The following is a 20,904-nucleotide window of genomic DNA, read 5'->3' on the forward strand; positions in this document are numbered from 1 at the left end:
TGTTTATTTGCATTTTTAAGTAACAGTTAAAGGCATGTGGTCAACTTAAATTATGGACCTGATTTTTTTTTAATTTGCCTTGCGTTTTGTGCAGCTGTTAGTACAGTAGTGTCAAGTTGGTATAGAGGCAGCCTGTGCAGGGGTGCAAGGAAGCTAAGAATCAGGTTTTATGTCTTGTAAAAATAGAGCTAGCTGGAATACTTTACTTACTGCAAAATATTTTGCAGTGTTTCTTTCATGTGTTGTTTTTCTTCCTCCTCAAAGGAAAAAAAAAGGCATTTTCCAAGCAGCACTAATAAACCCACATATTTGCTCATTGGTGTCACTAATAGCTCCTTAAAGGGGGAAATACCTTTAAAAATCATATATACTTTTCACTTCCATGCTGGTTCATGTTTACTTTGTGCTGCTTTTCTCAAATTGGAGTGTGAAAAATACAGAACTCAGTATACTTATTTATAGTAAATTTCTCATATTAGAGTCTTACTGCTGTGTTATGTGGCTTGAAGATGCAAAATACGTGACAGCTTAAAAGCAGCAATTTACATTAGGACATATCTTTTTTTATAAGCTAATTGTCTTTGGATTTGTAATTGTAGAACTTTATTTGTAAAACAGTGTAAACTTGGGGGAACATTGGAGAATCATCCATTTAAATCGCCCTTTCGTTGTCATGTCTGCATACCTGTTTTACCTACCTAATTATTGTGAAACAGACATCAGCAGGTTGAAATTATTGAGACTATGCAAATTGCTGACAGCTAAAGATGAAGCCACCTGTCCTGCTTTTACTGAACCGTGCCTTCTTGGCATCAGTGAGTTTTGTCATTGACTTCAGTGGGAACTGGAGCAGGTTCAAGCCATTTCTTCAGCAAAGAGATCTTCCTTGTGGATTATTCTCTCTTGGAGGTTTCCACTTTGTTGTTCTCTATGCAGAAGCCATGCAGCCTTTATCCCATCACTGGCTGAGTCAGCAAATCTGTGGGAAGCTGGACAGACTCCAAGTCACACCAAGGCTTTCCATCTTCTGGCAGCAAATTCACACTACTTTTACCTACATTTGGTTCTTCTACCAGGCATCCAATTATCCTACGGCCTGTTCAGATGATTCTTTTATTGTCTGAAGGTCATAACCGTGAGACCCCAGGAAGGAGAGAAGAACACATGAACAAAGCTGTAACAACGTTGTATATACATACATGAATACGTTATATTTTGTGTGTTCATTCTGGATTTGTGTGGTGTGAGTTGGAGGAGTTCAGTTAGGTCTAAGAACACTTAAAAGGTAGAGTAGAAGAACCAAGGCAGAGATTTGAGCATCAAAGGAAACCAGTAGCTGCTGCCTTTTGGACAGAGGAGTGTTGCCATGTGACGGGGTTCATGCAGAGAACAACTTTGTGCGGCTCATCAGCCTTTTTTTCTGCAATGAGTGCTACTATAACGGCGGGACAGTGATGCTGTTGGTGAAGCAACCAAGAAGAATCAGGGATCTGAACTGGGAGGCCATTAGGAAATGAAATATTCAGTTTGTGGGCCAAACATTGTAGCAGTTATCAAGATCACAAAAAAATACACAGACCTGGCCTGGTAGTATTGTGTATCATTCTTGGATGGTACTTCTAGCTAAAAACAACTGTATTTGTCTTTTAGGATGAAGCATCTGTCTTTATCTTAGGCATCATTCTTTATTTTCTTAAAAGCAAAAGAATTATTTTATTTCTCAATACATGCAGTTACTTAAGAAAACATAGCATCTCCCTTGGAACAGTACACATACAAGCCTGTTCAGTGTTCATGAAGTACTCCTGTCATCCACTTTTATAAGCACTGAATGGCTTTTTGCTTTCACTCCCTCCATTTCTTTCAGATTTTCTTAAAAAAAAAAAAAAATGGAAAAAACCGAAAATATATGGATTGGTGTTGTCCCGCTTTAAATCAAGCTCACCAAAAGAGGAAAAGCAACATTGTGTTCTTACATAATACAAGAAAAGGATAATGTTTGTTCAAAAATGTTTGTTGAAGTAGATGGCTAGCTGGATATTACAACATAAATTTTACTTGAGAAGACATGAACTGTTGCGGCCCTTATTGAATAGAACTCCCTCTTTCTCTCTCTTTTTTTGTGATTTCCTTTGTTTTTTGTGAATAAGGTGGTTTGAATAATGGAGGTTCATTTAAATAATGAACTAAACAAAAGCTGAGGACAAAATGCTGTTCCACATGGATGCTAGTGTAAATCTGGAATAATTCTCCCAATGTCAGGTTTATGCTAGGAAGCTGGCTGTGGCTGTGGCAGACACATTCCTCTTACAAGCCTCATTATTCATAGATTGATTTTTTTCAACCTGGGTATGAGCCCCCCTAAAGGGTAATTAGAGTATTCCAGTGAGGTGGCTGATTTAGTCTGGAGAAGAGAAGACTGAGCAGGGATTTAATAGCAGCCTTCAACTACCTGAAGGGGGTTCAAAAGAGGATGAAGATAAACTGTTGCTCCTTGTTCTGTCCTCTGCCGCCACTGAGAACAGTCTCAAGTTGTAGCAAGGGAAGTTTAGGTTAGAAATTAAGGAAGGCTTTTCTCACTAGAAAGGTAGTAAAACACTGGAACAGGTTATCCAGAGAAGTGGTGCAATCTCTGTCCTTAAAGATTTTGAACACCTGGCTAGACAAAGCTTTGGCCGCGTTGATGTAGTTGGGGATGGTCCTGCTTTGAGCAGGTGGTTGGACTAGACCTCCTGAGGTCCCTTCCAGCCCCCATTTTCTATGATTTGGTGAGTCTATGTCAGTGGGCTCTGGATCAACACCTTCCAAGAGGATTACTGAGGGCCTTTCTGGCTGATTGAATGTAGCTGTCCAGCTGAGTGCTAATGGTGTGCTTGGCTGCTAGCTAGATTGGGACCAAGAGAACCTGTGCAGTTTGCTTTTAGCTCCTGCTGAGTACTAGATGCTAAGATAATGGGCCCATACTGTATCTTTAAATAGATGATACATACAGCACTGACATATATGTCAGTGAAATATATATTCTGTGATTTAGCAGAAAGAATTCAGGTCTGTGGGGCAGGATTTGACATCCCAAGGAATATCCTCCTAATTCAAAAAAGCACCTCCTAGGAATGACCTGCTGTGCTACAGGCAGTGCCAATGTGGCTGGCTAGGTTGATGCAGTGGGGGCATGTGGCAGTTTATGCCTAAGGTTGTAATTTTATTTTTTTGTTGCAAATTCTCAGCACTTATTCAAAATGGTTATGGTTTTTGCTTCTAGGATTACTCAGTTCTGTTTGTCTTCATTTGGCAAAGCTGGTGGTGTTTGCCTTTTTTAATCAATAGGTAAAGAGAGAAGAATAAACTAGCATGTCCTCAAGGTGGTTATGCACTGTGTGCCTTTAAGCTTGATGGTAATGAGATCTGTGTGAAATTTGTTTCAGCTGAAGAAATATTTATTTAAAATAGCTTAAATCCTGGCAGCTAGATGCTATGCATTCATAAACAGATTTTAAAACACTCTTTAGATAACTTATGTGACTGCTGGCAATTTAAACTGCCAGCACCCTTTAGGATGCCCTGCTTACCTATATACACCATATTTTTATCTCAGACAACCCATATCACTGGACCGTGGCATTTCTGAACCAGCTTATGAACTAGTTCCTTCCTGGCTTTCTCCCCCACCACTAAAATGTAACCTATTCTTGTCCAAAATATTCCCACTACCCTGCACCAGACCTGTTTGAGAATCCTGGTGAAGGTGTCTTTGGGATATCCCCCCACTTAATGTATTACTTTTGCACATGTAAAAATGTTTTGGAGGTATGGTCTTAAGAACCATTTTCCTCTTCCTGTGGAAATAGAGTCTGGCTGCTTCTTCCTTTTAAAATGTGGGTGGTCAGTTCATAATTTTAAAGATACCTTTTGCAAGAAAAGGGGCAAGAATCTGCATTTTCTTTGTTTTGTTTCCCCTTCTCCCAATTACAGATTTGCCCTTTCATTTCTTAAATCGGAGTGCGCATGTGGTGATGATCTGTTTGGTGTCTAAAGGCAACGACTAGCAGAGCAACAAACAAAACCCCAAATAAGGAAATGGCCAAAGACTAAATACAACAAATGGGCCTTTTGTATAAAGCAGAGTTTATGTTCAAAACCCAACTGGCAAATTCTGCTCTGCTCTGTTATGCTGTCAGTTGATTTCATGGGGTAGGGATGACCTACCATGTGAATTTTTTTTAAATGACTCCAAGCCCTTGGCCTCTTGAGATGTATTTCATTCCAGCAAGAGATTTTGCTACAAGGCTCACAAGACACTGAACAGGGTAAAAACAGGGGCAAATATCCTGTAGGTTGCATATCGAAGGAAAATATCTTCACGGTTTTGCTTTCAGAAACTAACCTTAAACAAATTACATGAATATTAACTCCTAATAATGGGTGTAATAATCTGACCCCTAGTGGTTGTATGTAATGGCTATAATATATATTTCCCAATACAGTAGGTAATAATTGCAAGTAGCATATAGACTCTAATAAGAGAGAAAATATATTGGCATATTTTCATGTCTGGAAGCTGATATAAATCACATAAAAATAATTCAGGACCCAATTCATGTGGTTAGAAATGTCTTGAATTAAGAAGGCTATACATTAATTTTTATTTATAATTTTCAACTAAGACACATACAGAATAAGCTCTGATAACTGTTGAGAAGTATCTTTTGAAATAGCTCAAAGCATCTTTGGTTACAGGAATCTCTTCATCCTTTTAGAATGCTTTGTATATCCAGCAGATGCTTCCTTGTATAGAAGCAAGGTTTGTTTGGTTATAACCTTTTACTGGACCTCACTTTTGAATGGCATTATTCTTTCAGTAATTAGTCTATCTACTTTACTTGCCTTTTAATTTGGTTTGTAAGTACTTCTGATAGCTTCTCTTTGCTCCGTAGGTTTATTGCCCTCTCCTCTTTCTTTAAAGGACTGTCCGTTTACCAAATGGAATTAAAAGTCATTGTTTTACTTGGTCTTTAGTTTAAGCCGTATCTGTTGTTATCCCAGGCCTGAGAAAGGGTCCCTTTGTGCCAGAAAGTTTGTCTAACATCTTTCCCAACTATACAGTTGGTCAAATAAAAGATAATATCTAACAAATCTTGCTTCTTACATATTCCCTGGACCTCCATGGCTATAACAACATTGTGATCCTCTTACAGAAGAAATTGAACTCAGGAGCCAACAATACATGTTGGAAAAGCTATTATGTGAAGCCAAGACTAAGAAACTTCAGATGATCTCCCACAGGGAAATCTGTACCTTGGTCTTACTACTTACAAAGTTATTTTTTGTATACAGTCTCATATGTATGCTAGTTGTCTTGATCTTGGTATAGATTTAATAGGGGAGTAAAAATCTGTAACGACTGAAACTTGTTTTGACCAAGTTCTCTCTTCACTTAGGAGAATAATTTCTGGGCTCTCTTCATGAGAATCCAGAGTTAAAAAGGAGATAAATTTAGTCCTCTGTGTTAATAATTGATTAATAGGATAAGTGTATCTGTTCAAGATTTTTTTTGTGACTTCTTAGTTGGCCTAATAAAAGGTATCATCTCTGAACCAAGAGTTCTAGACTTTTGCATTTCTTTTTTGTCTCAGACCAACACAGCTACCAAATCCATCCCTGGATTACATGGATAATTTGTAGAAAATACAGAACCAGTTTTACCAGGAGATTTTTTTAGATAAGGTTTTTCTCCAGGTTAGCTTGACTGAACTCATTCTTGGATTCTGTCCATGTTTCTTTACATCCAACGAGTCTTAGTATCATTCTGTTTGTGGTCAGATAACATCCACATGTGTGCAATAACTGTACTTCAGTGTCTGAGCCAGCTGATAAGATCACTTAGTGTTGAGTTAGAGGTAAGACTGTGAAACTTCTTAGCTGTGCACAAACCGCTCTCTGATCACATAACTTATTTATTGCTTGGGGAAAGAGAGAGACGTGGTTACAAGGCTTGCCTGTTCTTCACTGATAGCCTCCCGTTTCAGATGATTAAAAGGGCTCCTTTATTACCATACTTAAAAATATTTCTATCAAACCAAAAACTGGCCTACGGACACAAGCACCACCTATGGTTTTGGTATAGGTTTGAAAGTGGGAACGGGAGACAGGCAGTTCCTTGTCTCAGTCTATGCCGTGGCGTAGCAGAGAGAGAATCGCAACTAGCTGAGGTATCCTGGGATATTAAAAATTATAGTCTCAGGAGTCCTGTAATGTGACAGACACGAATTTACTTTACCGTAAACTGAAGTCTTATTATTTCGACAGATATGATGGATTAAAGAGAAAGCATCATTGACCTGGTTCCACTTCGTTAGGCTTTTCAATTAAACACGATGCTATAGAAAGTGAGACCCTGCAGTAATACATTGGGCCAGCAGCACTGAGGCTTTAGTAGTGTGCCTTATACTTTTTTAAGAAACCTCTTTTAAGAATTTGTTTGAGAGCTAATCCCTGAACACTAATGATGTAGCTTCTTTTTATTTTAGCCTCTTAATTAACAAAGTAGACAATTTTTTGTGTGTGCGCTTTAGTGTTTTAACATTTTTTTTAATAAGCCTCAGATACCTGGGCAGGTCAAGAAAAGGGCCCTGATTTCTGCACAAATGAAGGCATTGCAGAACCCTGCTCTTAAATATATTGACACATTGCTGAAGTGGTTTGGATGGTTCATCAAAATGAAGCTTTGATTTGAAAAAAACCAAAAAAACAAGAAGAATTGCAAATACTTTTGAGAATGTGTTATTTTTTCCATCTGTCCTACCAGCCATACACATTGGCAAATTTCTGATGAACATTTCTAAAAGTTTAAAGGAGGCACAGCTCCATTGTATTATAGGGTTGGGGTGGGAGAATAGGAAAAATGTTAAAAGACAAAATAATAAATAAAAAATGTTAATGTCCCATTATGTCTGTAGTGAAGGGTTTTTGATGATACCTTGAATTGGACCAGTTGTATAGCTGAGAGAGATATTAAATAAACTTTTTTTAAGTCCCAAGGTGCCCTTCCTCAGGTCTTCCAGCTATAACAACACTCCAATGCTACTCCATATTGTGTGTGAGAGAGATTACTATCCCTTGAGTTTCTTCCATAGTTACGTGGTCTCTCTAATATTGTTATGACAGTACTCCCCTGGCCCCCCACCCCATGCAGTCAAGTGTGGTAGGTTGTGTAGGGTTTGCGTGGGATAGGAGAAGAGGTTCTTATGAAAGGAACATGATCTTTAGAAGAAAGTATATCAGAGTCCTGTGCTAAAATCAGTGCATTTTTCTTTGGTGTTGGCTTGGCTAATCAGCAAGGGCCTAGACATGCCCCCTCTTACCTCTGCTCTAAAGAGTAATGACTATTCATTTTTGCTCTTTTACAGGACCAGCCTTCCAGTCCCTACACCGGCCTGGAGACCCAGGTTAGTATGATCTTTTCTTGTGTACTTGTTTGATTTAAAGGGATATCCTCACTTTCAGGATGATAGGGGTTTCTCAATCTCCTCACTCCAGGTCTTAGCTGAACTTAATTGAAATCTGTATCTTTTACTCGTCACCATTCCTATGGAATTTGTACTTAAGGCTGACCTGAGCGGAACATGGAAGGAGAATACCGAGCTAGGTCTAAGCACTCTTAATGTGAATTACCAGCAATGAAAACAATATACCCTTGACAGAAAGAGGTAGGGACATTTTGTGAGAGCAGCCGAGGACCTGTAGGATCCAATGAAGCAGGGAATAGGAGGAAGATTACTACACTGTCAGAATAGAGCATTCATTTCAATCCTGGAAGTGAAGTAGCCATCAGTATGTGAGACGCTCTGCTCTTCCTTTTTGCACAACACGACTTCCCAGACAGTGTATGTAAAGATCTTGGCTATTCCTAAGAGTATTGCAAATTGTATTACAGACCTGCTCCTGCAAAATAACAATGAACCATAATGAATCCGTCAAGATGCTTGGCATCAAAAGGTCAAAGTGACAGAAAGGATTTTACAAAGTCACAAACTCTTTGATTTGTGTTTCCTAACAAGGCAGCAGCATTGATTTCCATTCTCGTTGATCTTTGGGAGACAGCAAAGGCAATGGCATTGGCATACTGAAGAGGAGTCAAATTAATCTGTTCAGCTCTTACATTTCCAGTTGCCTTAAATGGAGATAAAGGCCTCTCTACCTCAGGCTTAGATTGGACTTTCCTTATGGAGAATGGCTTGCTGCAATGAATATCCTCATCCCTTTTGCGGGGAACCAAGGCTTTGGGGTGAGGCTGCATAAGCATTGTTATACAGGTAGCATTTAGAGCGGGGTATCAAAGTACAAAATACATATAAGTTTCTGGATATCAGCGAACCATCAGAACAGGAAATAGACTAAGGAGGTCAGTGTAATAACGAGGTGAAAATGGCTTCTAAGGCTTAAGACTACTTTAGTGAGGGTTTGCTACCTACTATAAACTAGGCTTAGACGTCATTCCCAGAACAATAAACAATGCAGAAATGACCTGTACAATATCATTTAATGGACTTTTATTCAGGGGTGTTCGTATGTACATTAGCATGTGTGTGAGAGAATGTCATGCTCAGGAAAAAATTCAGAGTGGAGGATTGCCAGCACTGGAGACTGAGGTCTCCCATTTATCCACAGAATGCATGCACGTTTCTGCCGACTGGCCAATTTTGCATCCTTTCTGGCCAGAGCATAGTTCATTCTTCATGCCTATTAATTCTTTTTTACGATTGCCAGTGAGAGTGCCAGTTGGCTCCGAGAGTTGCTGTGGTTTTGGTGGCCTTTAATATTTCAGGATAGGAAAGAAACCACTTTTGTTTAATCAATAATTAAAACAGAAATTAAGTAGATTGCTTTACATACTGATATTTCTACCAGTCTCACCAGGAGATGCATCTATTCTTGAATCCAGATCATTTTATGTATAAAGCTCCTGACTTCTGAACTTAGATATAAATTATGCAGGCAGAGAATAACTGTTTTGTGTGTGATGCTTTTATTTTCACTACCATTTGAGATTCTGACCAAGTGGGGCAGAGTAGGGAGAGGAATTCAAGTGATCATCTCTTTCACAGCAAGATGGGACTAAGCCCACACATCACCATTGTGATAAGCAAAAGTCAAAGGACATTTTATGTTTGCCCCAGCATATTTCTTTTTGCCCATTTAGCAAAATGATGTAAAGTGTTCAAATTAGTATTGGGACGAGCTAGTCTGGTCTGTAGGCAAAAGCCTCACTGATTTCGGTGGCAGTTGCATATGTGCAGCAGTTGTAAGACCCGACCCCAATTAGTGGAGGAAGGATCTTTGGTTCATTTGCTGTGAAAAACAACATATTAAAAATTAAACAGCAACTTTGACACCTTGTTAATTCAGATCAAATGTTAGTTCATTTAGTAGGAGCTGTTTCAGAATTTTCCCCCTCTCCTACCACTCTTTTTCTGAAGAATTGGAAAAAGGCTGTTGCTGACTGGTTGTTTAATAGCATGGTATTTTGTGTTGTGTGATGGTGAGTTTGCCCTCTCAGATGTACTTTGGTTGACAACCAAGTCTTTGGGGTGCTTTTCAGTAAATTCCTTTGAATATGTACAGACCTGTACTTTAAAGGTAAGGGGCCAGAACAGTTCTACCAAAGGCAATAGGAGGTGTTTTAGCATGGTAGTATAAGGAGACTTGCAAGTCTGACCCTTGTTTTTTGCAGCTTTAATGCGGAATGCATAGGTTTCTAAAGTCCCTAAAGTGATTGACTAATCCCTCATTTATCAATGCAATGAAGATTTCACTCTGTTTAAAATAATCTTCATGTTCAACTGCTGCTTTTGTACATAGTTTTGTAATTTTTTTTGACAGTGAATTTGAAGTTGGGAAAAAAAATTCTTGGCTAGTAAACTGGTGGTAGAAATGAATAAGTATGCAGCTGCTGAGCTGATGTGTCCTTTGGGAGAGGACAAATATAGACCCATGTTTCATCCTCAGTCACAGAGCTTTACAACTGGGGAAAATCACCCATGGTTTCAAAGGAAAAAAAAAAAGTTTAGTACTTTATACCTAGTCAGGCATTTTCTGGTAATATTTTTTTTATGCAGTTTCCACAAACTCAAAACCTTAACATGGTAATAGGTAAAAAAATTCTCAACATTTCTCAGATAAATCAAAATAAGTGTTTTGGTTTGGGATGGCATGGATTAAAACATTCCAGTTTGTTGAACGGAATAAGAAATGTTAGGCCTGGGGTCATTTTAATGTCAGGTGGCCTCAGTGGTGATGTAGTTCAGGTGCCTCCAGCAGCCAGGGTCCCCTACAGGCTGGACAACATGGCTTATGAATAAAGATGCCTTATCTCCCAAGTGTTTCTCACTGATAAATGGTGCATAATGAGCATAACTTGTCACATGTATTGATTTGGTGTGGAAGATTAATAAGTTACTATTAATCAGCTGTTTTCAAGAGGAGCCGGGAGTGGCAGATTTACCTATGCTATGTTTCATATTGACATTCCCGTTAGGTGAAATCCAGACAAGATGTAAACAGTGAAGTTGCTGTGGATGCTACAAGGCTACAACTTATGATGGCATGAATGATGGCATATGCTACATTCATTTTCAGTACTCACTGGGTGTGTCTACACAAGACACGCTAATCTGTGCTAAATGCGCAGTAGATTAATTCTACTGTGCATTAGCATGGCAGACAATTCCAACTACGCATTCGCATAGTTTTTAATCTACTGTGCATTAGCATCACAAACAAGCGTGTGCCGGTGCTACTGCGCAACTGCACCAATTACGGAACATTAAGTTAGTAGTTATTATTACAGATACTAAACTTAATGCGCTGTAATTACGTTTTATTAATGAACATGTAGATGTGCCCACTAATTACCAGCTTTGTGCAGTTTATGCAATTTGGCTCTATGAGTCTGCATTTTCTACCTGGTGATCATATGCTGTGTAAATTACACTAATGTTCACAACATTGTCATCATATATGCCAGATTACATACAAATATTTTTTAAAAAGCCTAGGATATTTGGGTATTTTAAAAAGAATGGACTAATCCATCTGGGATGTTAACTCAGTTAAGTCTGGGATTAATTTGATCTACTGTGGTAACTTACATAATAGCAAAAATAATTCCTATCACTAAATCTCACTGTCAGTTTAAAAGCAAACTGAATTAGTTTGCATTAAACATTCTTTAGCTGTTAGGATAACCAGGATTAGTACAATTCTTCCAGTGAGAGTTTCAGATAGTTTTATTTTTCACATCCTGTGAGAACACGTGTGTAGGGATGATCTGGAACGGGGATGTCAAACATGCCCTTTGCCTCAGTATACATCTGGATCGTGGGCTTCTTTGTGGGCAGATCCAGCAGGGGGTTGGTGGCGCACACGCTCACATCCCATAGCCCACTAGTAGTGCAGAATGGAACAACTCCACACCCTTGATTTAGAGTACCGAGGTAATGCCAAGGAATGGACATTGCCATGTCCTACATTTGAAACAGGGGTGCCCATGATTTGGGGTGTTTTTCTCCTGCACTTCTCTTCCTGTTTACCCCATTAGAGAGGCTGCTTCCTTTTGTCCCTCTCCATTTTTTCTATCCACAAAAATACATAGAGCTAACCAAATCCAGTGTCTTCAGCAAAATTATCCCAGAGATAAATTTGGTCCCAAATGCTTTATTCTCCTGAAGAATTTAAGATGACGCAAAAGCATCAGGCAAGAAGAATTAGAGATGTAATCTTCTTTTGGTAACAGAAGTCTTTATCAGTCATCTTCTGTATTTGTAATTTTGCAGCTGTTCAAAGTTGTGTTATGGATGGATTGATCAGCTGCTAAAGGATTCCTCTAAAGCTCAGTACCATTAGGACTGTGGAGTACTGCAGCTGGTACAGACAGCAGGACTCTGTTTAACAGATTAATGAAATGAGTAAGCAGCATTACATGAGGCTCCTGGAGGTCCTACCTTTGCCTGTAGAAAAACTTAGTTCCACAAGCACTTTTTTGCTTTATCACTCATTTCAGGGTGCTAGGGAGTACAGCCTATGCCTGTATTCTGGAGACCAAAGTTTAAGATTGTCTTTAGGTTAGCCAAAATCTCGGGTTAAAAGGCACATTGGGTTTAATTAGCATGATTTACCTTGGGTAAAGCCTATGTTTCATTTATCCCCATGTCTTTAACTGTCCTTTCCTTCCAGATCTATTCTAGTCCCTTTCATGAGGTCAGACTAGGAAGTTCCTTATTGTCAAGAATATTCCCTCACCTCCCCCATACACACATCTCAGATATAAGCACTATGGGTGTTTTTACCCATGTTCCGGGAGGGGGGTGCTTTAATTAGAGTGGCTCTCAGAGCATGTCTTGTGTATCAGCATCCCCACGCTTCAAAATGGTGGTCGGGGCGCTTTAACTAAAACTCATCAAATGAGTTTTAAAGCCCCCCCCCCCCCCCCCATTTTGAAGTGTAGGGCTGCTGATACACAAGATGTGGAGGCTGGCTGGAGCATGCTAATTAGGACACCGCAGCATGCTTGATTAATCGAGTTTGCTTCAGTGTGCTGTAATTACAGTGTGTTGGAGCACCTGGCATGTCTACAGGCACCCTATGTTTCCTATTTTCCAGTCGTGTAGCACTACTCTTGCTTTGATAGACTTGACTGGTTAAAAATGCTTGTTATTGGGCCTGGACGGAGATTATCAGGTCCCCCAGACCTGATAATCCCCAGCTATATTATAGCTGGTGAGTTTTGCTTCTATCTCATTTGTGCTGTGTGGGGGGAAAAAAAGATGTATGCTGTGTGTTTAGTGACTCAAATGCTGGTGCTAAAACCCATGCAGCAATATCCTTGACACCGTACAGCAAAGACACAGTGCCTTTGTACAACCTTTGGGAGCAGCAGTACAATTCTGCTTGCAACTCAGCAATTCAACGTTTTTTCTCGGTTTTTGAAATATGGAAAACAGCTCAGACAGTGATCATTTCCCGACAAATTTATAGCTTCTAATAGTAGTGCAAACCTGCAGTATTGGAAACAGCTGTGGAAGCTTTACTGCTGGGAGGAGGCCAGGGAAAGTCTTTTGGACTAACAGGATTTTAATAGGCTGACACCATTAATAGCCTGATTTACCTTCCAGCTCTCAGAGCAGCAGGCTTCTATCAGCGCTTACTGGTTCTTTAAGTGCTGCTGGCATTTTGAAACAGTTCTTTCTGAGGAGGAAGTTCTGTAAGCAAGTGGTTGCCACCAGTAGTAGCTCTGTAGCCTGGCAGGGTAGGGGGTAGCGCTGATCTCGGTAGGGCCCAAATCAGGGTAATGCTCAGAACAATTCTTACCTGAAAATCCAGCCACTTTACCATTGTGGATCGTCTCATCTCTTTTGAAGAGACAGTGGAGGAAAATTGCTCGTTACAACCCTGTCTGCTACCTTTTTAAAGAGGTAGCTGGTTTTAGAACAAAGCTGTGCTATCCCGTAGGAAAACAGACATCAAAGTTTCTTTGTTTTTTCTGTAAGCCCCTTCTCTGGCATTGAGGGTGGTTTGTTTTTTTGGGGGTGGGGGGTGGGGTGGGGACTTAATGCAATAAGAGCCCAGAGGTGAACAGTCACACTGTGTTATTGTGGTGAAGTTTTCTGTGATGGTGAATGTGGTACTTCGACTTTAAGTAGGTACTTAGAACCACAGAAATATCCTTGTGGAGCATTTCTTACAGGAATACAGCGTCAACATTTATGAGCCAATTATTTTTATCGTTTATGTTCTCTAAATAACTTTTTGTTACTTGCCTAGTGTTTAACCATTTTTTATGACCTTCAGAATGAGAACATCTACCCACCAGCTTTGGTGAAAGAACATCTTTGGCCACTTCCTTGCAATTGCCACTATGCAGGCAGACTGTACTGTTGTAGTATACATGTGCTTTCCACATAGACCTCATTGCAGAATTGGGACCCTTTTGGAGGTTGCTTACTTAGTCAAAAGGCAGGCATACCAGCAGGATGTATACCTATCAGAAATTCCTTGAAGGGAGTATATTTGCTTTGATTGAGAATCTCTTTCTGCCATCCAAGTGAAGAGGAAATCGCATGTTGTGATACCAGCTGAGAAACATGAAGTTCCTAGTAGATTTACATTGACTTGAAACTGAACTCTGAGTAACGCAGTCCTCATAAAAGCATTCAGTATAATCAGCTTGCTGTGATGTTACTGTCTCATAATCAAGTTCACCAACTCAGGTAAAGCAAAATTTAGGGATGCAGCAGCCAGAAGGCTCTCTGTTGTTAAATTGCACAGTAAGGTTGCAAAACCCCAGTTTAGATCTGGATTTAGTTCTTGTAGGAGATGCGTGTGGCTTCCTCCCCAAAGGGAAGATATGGTTCCTATGATGCCTTTTTCCTGTGCCAAGAGTGGGTAATCAACAGTGTTCAAATACCAAAGTCCAGATTAGTTTTGGAATGGCTTGGTGCAAGTCTGAGATTTTGCCAGCAAATGATTGAAGTGCTTTTACAGCATGGTCAATGGCTGGTGTCCGCACTCATATTGACTTTCATCTTCAAATATGTATGCACTGTTCTGATGAACACCATCTTAACAGAGACGGTCATAGAAGATGCAACAGGAGCACCCCTCTTCACCAAAAAATTCTGCTTGACTTCCATATCTTACATTTCTGGAGAAGTTTAGTTATTTAAAAAAACAAAAAAAAAACCTAAGAGGAGGGCATATCATTTCATTGATGAAAAGGGTAGGGAAAGTCCCTCCTGTCTATGTATGTGACAGGCATAATGGTTTGTTGAAGAAAGTGAATGGATGAGACAATGCTGGTGAATAATGGGAGGGAGCTGCAGTAGAGTGATACCTGTTTCCATTGGGTCGAATTAAGGTACTGTTTCCCTTCTCCTCCCAGAAATTAAATATTTTTGTGTAGGGCTTGTGCTCATGAAGCCCATAGGTGCTTGGAAATGAGCCTCCTTGGCACAGCAATCTGTGGAAAAACTAGACTTTGTTCTATTTGATTTATCTTTTAATGTATTTAAAAAATGTTTATATTATTTTTGCATCTTCTATACAAACTGCTGTTTACTAGAGTCACAAGACTTTTCAGAAACAGAGTGCAAACTGATTCAGTTGACTATGCCCATCCTAAGAAGCTGCTAGAGCATAAACAAAACCACTTTCATAATCTTAATTTGATTTCTATATTTCCCTCCAATGCCCCCTAATCTTAAAAATGGCCTGGTTCTTTTTATCCTCACTTTGCTGCGCAAAATAGATTTCTTTTTTTTTTTTCTTTGAAGGTAAAGATTCAATTTGGTTGCAGAGGTGGAAGATGTTCTGCAGCAGAAATCACACACCAAGCCTGGTATTTTTTACGTTAAAGGTCTCTGCAGCAGTGTGCTTTGTCATCATTACCTTCCCCCGCCTCCAGTTTTATGTCACCTTAAACCTATACCATATCAATATTATAACTCACCATCAGAGTGCATTAGATTTTCTTGAGATCACTTTCGGTCTGTACTCTTGCTTTCTGTGTTGTTCCTATGAACAAGTGATAGTACATTTAACTCTTCTGGTACTTAATATATTCCAAGACCAAGGACGTCTGTTCCTATGGATGTTTTTCCTGGTCCAATAAAGATGTGGAAAATAAATCCTCTAGAAATGCTTCCTGACAAGTTGTTTTACATTTTAACTGTAGCTCTTTTTAAAGACAGACGGCTGATCTTTGTGGAAAGATGCACAGTGATTCAGTAGGTATTGGATTGAATCTGTTGTGCAAATAGAGAATATCATCCTTCCCTTCCCTTTCCTCTTCAGAAGGCATTTTATATTTCTACTATATTCTAAAGTCTTTTAGGGGAGTAGAAAGCATCATAATCATAGCACTGAAGAATAAAATCCTTCTTTACAGGTATAGGCTGGACAAATGTCCAGGGACCTAACACTTATTCCTGTACTGGAGAGAGCGCCTCTTTATGAAGCAGGGGGTACTTACGACTCGGTGCCCATTCAAGTCCTGATCCATATATGTCAATGGAAATCTTTCCTCCCATTTCAGTGGGATTTGCATCAGACTGCCAAGGAGACGCTAAGATGTCAACTGTGGGGTTTTTAGTTCTCAGTTGTATCTCATGTTTTATCCCAGTTGACCTAGCTGTGAATAGATTTCTAGTCATTTGGGCTGGAGGGGTGAAGGGCAAAAGACAGGAGGCTGTCCACATCACCCTCTCATGAGCTGTTGGCTGCAGAAGTTTTTAGTCCAGTCGGCCTGTTGGGCCTGGACTGTCCTTTCACCTTGATGTTCTTGGAAAATTAATCTTGTTCTACTGACAGGTCTGTGTATTTTATCAGAAAAAGTTAATTGAATTTCTGATTCATCAAGGCTTTTAGACATGATGACTTCAGGAACATGAGCAATCCTTACTCATATACCTTACTCATATGCCTGAAGTTTTAGGTGTTTGAGTACTTTGCTGAACTGAAGCATCTACTAGTTCTGGATGTGGCCCCAGTTTCTCAAGTTTCTTTGTTTGTTTTGTATAGGAAAGAGAATTATGGTCTTTCTCTTCTAAAAGTAGTGATCGACTCACTGCTCGTTTAAATCTTGCAGCAAGAATTAATTTTTACAGATGAAGCGTGAAGCAGTAGGAACCACACCTGTAAATTTTGGAGTACTATGCTTGCCCTGTTTTAATTATATTGGTCATACTGACAGAAAGGAAGATATATAAATAATGCTATTTGCAATTACCTCCAGAACCAACGTATTAACTATAACTCTGTCCCTGATATTCAAAAAAGCTCTTATACAGTGATACATACTTGTATTTAAGATGATTTTGAGCACAGGGTTAGAAACTAGCCAGATTCTTGGTAACTGAGGTAACTTGGTTTAAATATGAAAGACTAAACATTTGTATTAGTGTTGGATTTGACCGATTTGTTAAAATAAAAACTTACCCCAGAACAGTTCTGAGAACACATTCAGAATTATGCCAAAGAAATTAAACAAAATGTACTGAGGCCAACGAGATATTTTGGGCGCATTAAGATCTCTAGTGAATTGCACTCCAGACTTTAAATATGTATTTTCCTGAAAAGAAATAGTTTTTTATCCAACCCACAGATTTAATTTTTTTTTTTTTGAGAAAAATACCTGTTGCCATTTCAATACTTCTTTTGGAGCCAGTGAATCTACATAAGTAGGTGTTTGTAGTTTGTTTCTTTTTGTTCTTCTCTCGGTCCCCACTTGTCAAAATGGCAACCTCTAAGTTTTGCACTAAGTTTAAAATTATTTCTTAGTTCAATAATATGCCTCCATTAAGGAAAGCAGTCAGGAGTGTGTTTGAAGCCCATCCTCCTAGTCAGGATAGCCATTGAGTTAATAAGTAATCATTGCTCGAGTCCTATTGACTCTGCTGACACTAAAGTGCAGGGGTAAATGGGGAGGAGGCAGGGGCATTTTCAGTCCAGCCCCTTTGATTCTTGCTCCATCCAGCACTGAGAGAGTCGACCGACTTCTTGGCTCATTATAATCTACATGAGTCCTCCTCCTTTCTCTTCACTTCAGAGGTGTTAATGATCCTCTCTCTCCCTCTTTTTTTTTTTTTTTTAAATGGTCTTGATGCTCCACTGTTCTGACTACCCTTTCTTCCACAGTTTCACTCTTTAACCCATTCCTGATAAGGTGTCTCTTCTGTTTTACAGCCCTGCAGACTGTTTTTAACTCTAGCTAAAAACCTTAACTCATGTGTGGTAACATTAACCTGGGTGTAGAAATGACTGACAGAGAAGCATTGGAGGCTTTCTCAAGATGCCTAAAAAGGCCAGATTTTGTTTTACGAATCTGAATGAGAGTTATATATCTAACTATAATGACAATAGTATTAATGAAACAATATTTTTTGACTATTTATTGCCTAGTTTGTTGTGTTCTTTTTAAAACTTAATACATCATCCAGCAAATTACTGCACATTCCAATAAAGTTATGTTTGTGTTTGCTTTGGTCTTAAGCTGAATAATATAGTTCTAGGCCCTTGGCATATTAATAAAGCATATAGTTTCTCTTTAACTGGAGAAATTTGTGTTGCATTATATGTGATGTGCTACACCATCTGGACCCCCCTTTTCAAAACATAGATCCACCTGTGCTTAAGTACAAACACATCTTTAAATGCTGTCTTAAATTAGAGCTCTCGTGATTTAGATAATGCTGAATTCAGGTTAGAAAATCTTTTAAAATATGTTTTTGCCTTTGTTACCTAGATTGGGCCTCATCCTGGATGGGTGGTAACTCAGCCTAGTGCTATTGATTTAGTGATGTTATACCAGCTGAGGATATGCTCTTCTGCATTCTTTCACACAGTGTGAATAAAATAAAGAGAGATGTGCCAGCTTGGCAACCTGCCAGGGTGAATTTTGCACAGCAGCAGAGGGAGGTACAGCACTTAAAAGAAAAACTACATGAATTGCTTGTGTCTGATTTTACAACTTGGGCTACATATTGTCTGCAACATTTTGAGTGCAAAACATCTGGAAGGTGCTTTTGTTTGGGGAATTTCTTTAAAATGATACAAGGATAATGGGTCTATTTCTCTTATTTTATTTTCTGTATCAGTTACAGATACTCGGGATGTTGACGCACTTCTGCAAAGGCATTCTGTTCTGTTGATTTGCGTGGGATTAAACCACTGGATTGGGATCCCCAATTGCATATACTTTCATTGTGCAGCTCAGTTGATCTAGTTTATTCTTATTTGTGCTTCCAGTATTTTTAGTGAAAGACACCACTGAATATCTGAATGTACAATATTTAATCACATTTGGGCAAAATCAGCTTGGCCACTTTTATTTATAGGAGGAAAATATAGGAGAGCAAAAAAGGAAGTAACTGAATCTATAGTATGGATGCACGTTTGTTTAAAGATCAAACCAAAACCAGTTTGAGATAAACTGGGTTGAATGTAGTATCAGTCTTAACTGTTTGAGTTCAAACCAGTTTATGGAACTTGTGTCTGAGAACCCCTTCTGGTTTATGTTAAATCAGAATCTCCCAGCATGCCAACATGCTCTGCAGCCCTGGGCTGGGCTGTGCTGTCTGTTCTAGCCAAGCAGGGTTGACCCTACCCCTCTCCTCCATAGCCAGAGCACTATCACTGCTCCAGCTGGCTGAGAAGGGGGTGGGGGTGTGAAACCCTGCAATGGTGTGCAGCCAGGTCTACCTGGCAGCTGGACAGCAGCCCTTACCAGGCATCACCAGCTCCCCACCCCATTTGGTGCCCCAGCGGCAGGAGTGGGGGCATGGCCAGACCCCAATAGCTTGAGGAGAAGCGGGGGAGGGTTAATCCCCCCATTGCAGGGGGTGGGGGTGGGTGGTGTGAGCACCAATGAAGCAATAGGCTCCACTTGTGGACCCAGGGCCGTGGTAGCCAGACATCAAGCGTATGCCTGTATTTTTGGAGTCGAAAGTAAATGTCTATTCATTTGCAAATCGGTTCAATCTATGCAGGTTAGGCTAACCTGCAAACATTGAATCAGTCTAGGCTCAGGGTTTTTGAATGTCTGTACCTAGCCCTGAAGCTCCTCCACATGTGAATGTGCTCAGTTTCTTCAGAGCAAATATTACCTAAATCTGGTCAGCAATGAAATTAAAACAAGATAACGCTCACTCCTATAAAAAGTATGTTAAATATTTTGAAAAGACAGACTTGAGTGATCACAGTTATTAAACCACAAGTAAAATGAAGGTAATGGGTCAGATTCTTAGCCAGCACTGGGTCATTGATGTCAGTGATGCATATTAACAATGGTTAAGGATCTAGCCAAACATCTGCATAAATGGTAGGACCAATTTTCCATTGAAAATCAGCAGGAAAGCCAATGTTGCTTGATTGGATGAAGAGCTGTATTTCTTTTTGTAGAAAGAGAAGAAGATAAAATGTGAATACACTTCTCAGTGTGGGCTCCTGTTAACATCATGGGAATTATGTGGTTAAATTACTGCATACCATGCTTCTTCTATGCTATGCTTTTATTTTGGTTTGAAGAAAGTATATCATTTTGGCAATAAGTCTGATTCAAAGCAGCTGTAGTGCTGGATTTGGCAATGGAATATTTGTGCAAAGAACATTTTAAAGCTAAGAATGATTCATTGTTAGAAGAGCACTAGGGCCAAAGAGAGAGTGTGGCTTTTGGTTAATGACACAACAATAACAGCAATTCCCACACCCACTGGCAGCCTGTTTTTTTTCTCTATTTAGAAATATTTCCTTGGATTACAAACCTGGTGACAGGGTACAACACAAGTCTTGCAAGGCAGAGAAAATATGTGAGAGGCAAGAATTTTTGTGGGTCACCTTTTATTTGACCAACTGCATGGTTGGGGTAGACTTAGACAAGCTTTCAGGTTCAATTTTTGTGGCCTTTAGAGCAGAAGTAAGATCTCTAGGAAGAATTTGTTTAAGGGACATGATTATTTGTTTGACAAATAAATCAAGTCTTTAGACTTAGTCCTGTTTTACTGTGGCACATTTTGTTTGTATTTGTCCACTTTTCCATTCTGTTAAAAGTAACATCTAACATTAGAGAACCCAACAGTGATTAGAATGTGACAAATGCTGTTCTTTATTTTCAGCTTTGTACATTTTGTTTATATCTTTGCTTTATTGTTTCCTCTGCAGTGTAAGCCTGTTTGATTTACCGTTGTTTTACAGTAAAGCTTCTTGTTTTACAGTAAAGCTTCTAGCTTTACAATTCGAAAAAGAAGCATTTTTTTAATTAGGAAACTGATCGCAAAACCAAGGTATTGACTGAAGCACGTGGACAATTGTAGCAACTGTAACTACCTTAATTTAATTTTTGATGGTCAACTGCAT

At 39.3% G+C, this 20,904-nt stretch overlaps 1 protein-coding gene across 1 annotated transcript in view; it reads left to right on the forward strand.

Moving 5' to 3' along the window:
* XYLT1 (xylosyltransferase 1) overlaps positions 1-20,904 on the forward strand; it is a 322,048-nt gene that overhangs the window by 70,254 nt on the left and 230,890 nt on the right. The window contains exon 2 of the mRNA XM_059716654.1: positions 7,407-7,445. Within this exon, the coding sequence (XP_059572637.1) occupies positions 7,407-7,445 (39 nt within the window). The remainder of the gene's footprint in view (positions 1-7,406; positions 7,446-20,904) is intronic.

This window comes from Alligator mississippiensis, chromosome 13 (assembly GCF_030867095.1).
Source record: "Alligator mississippiensis isolate rAllMis1 chromosome 13, rAllMis1, whole genome shotgun sequence".
Taxonomy (NCBI): Eukaryota; Metazoa; Chordata; order Crocodylia; family Alligatoridae; genus Alligator; species Alligator mississippiensis.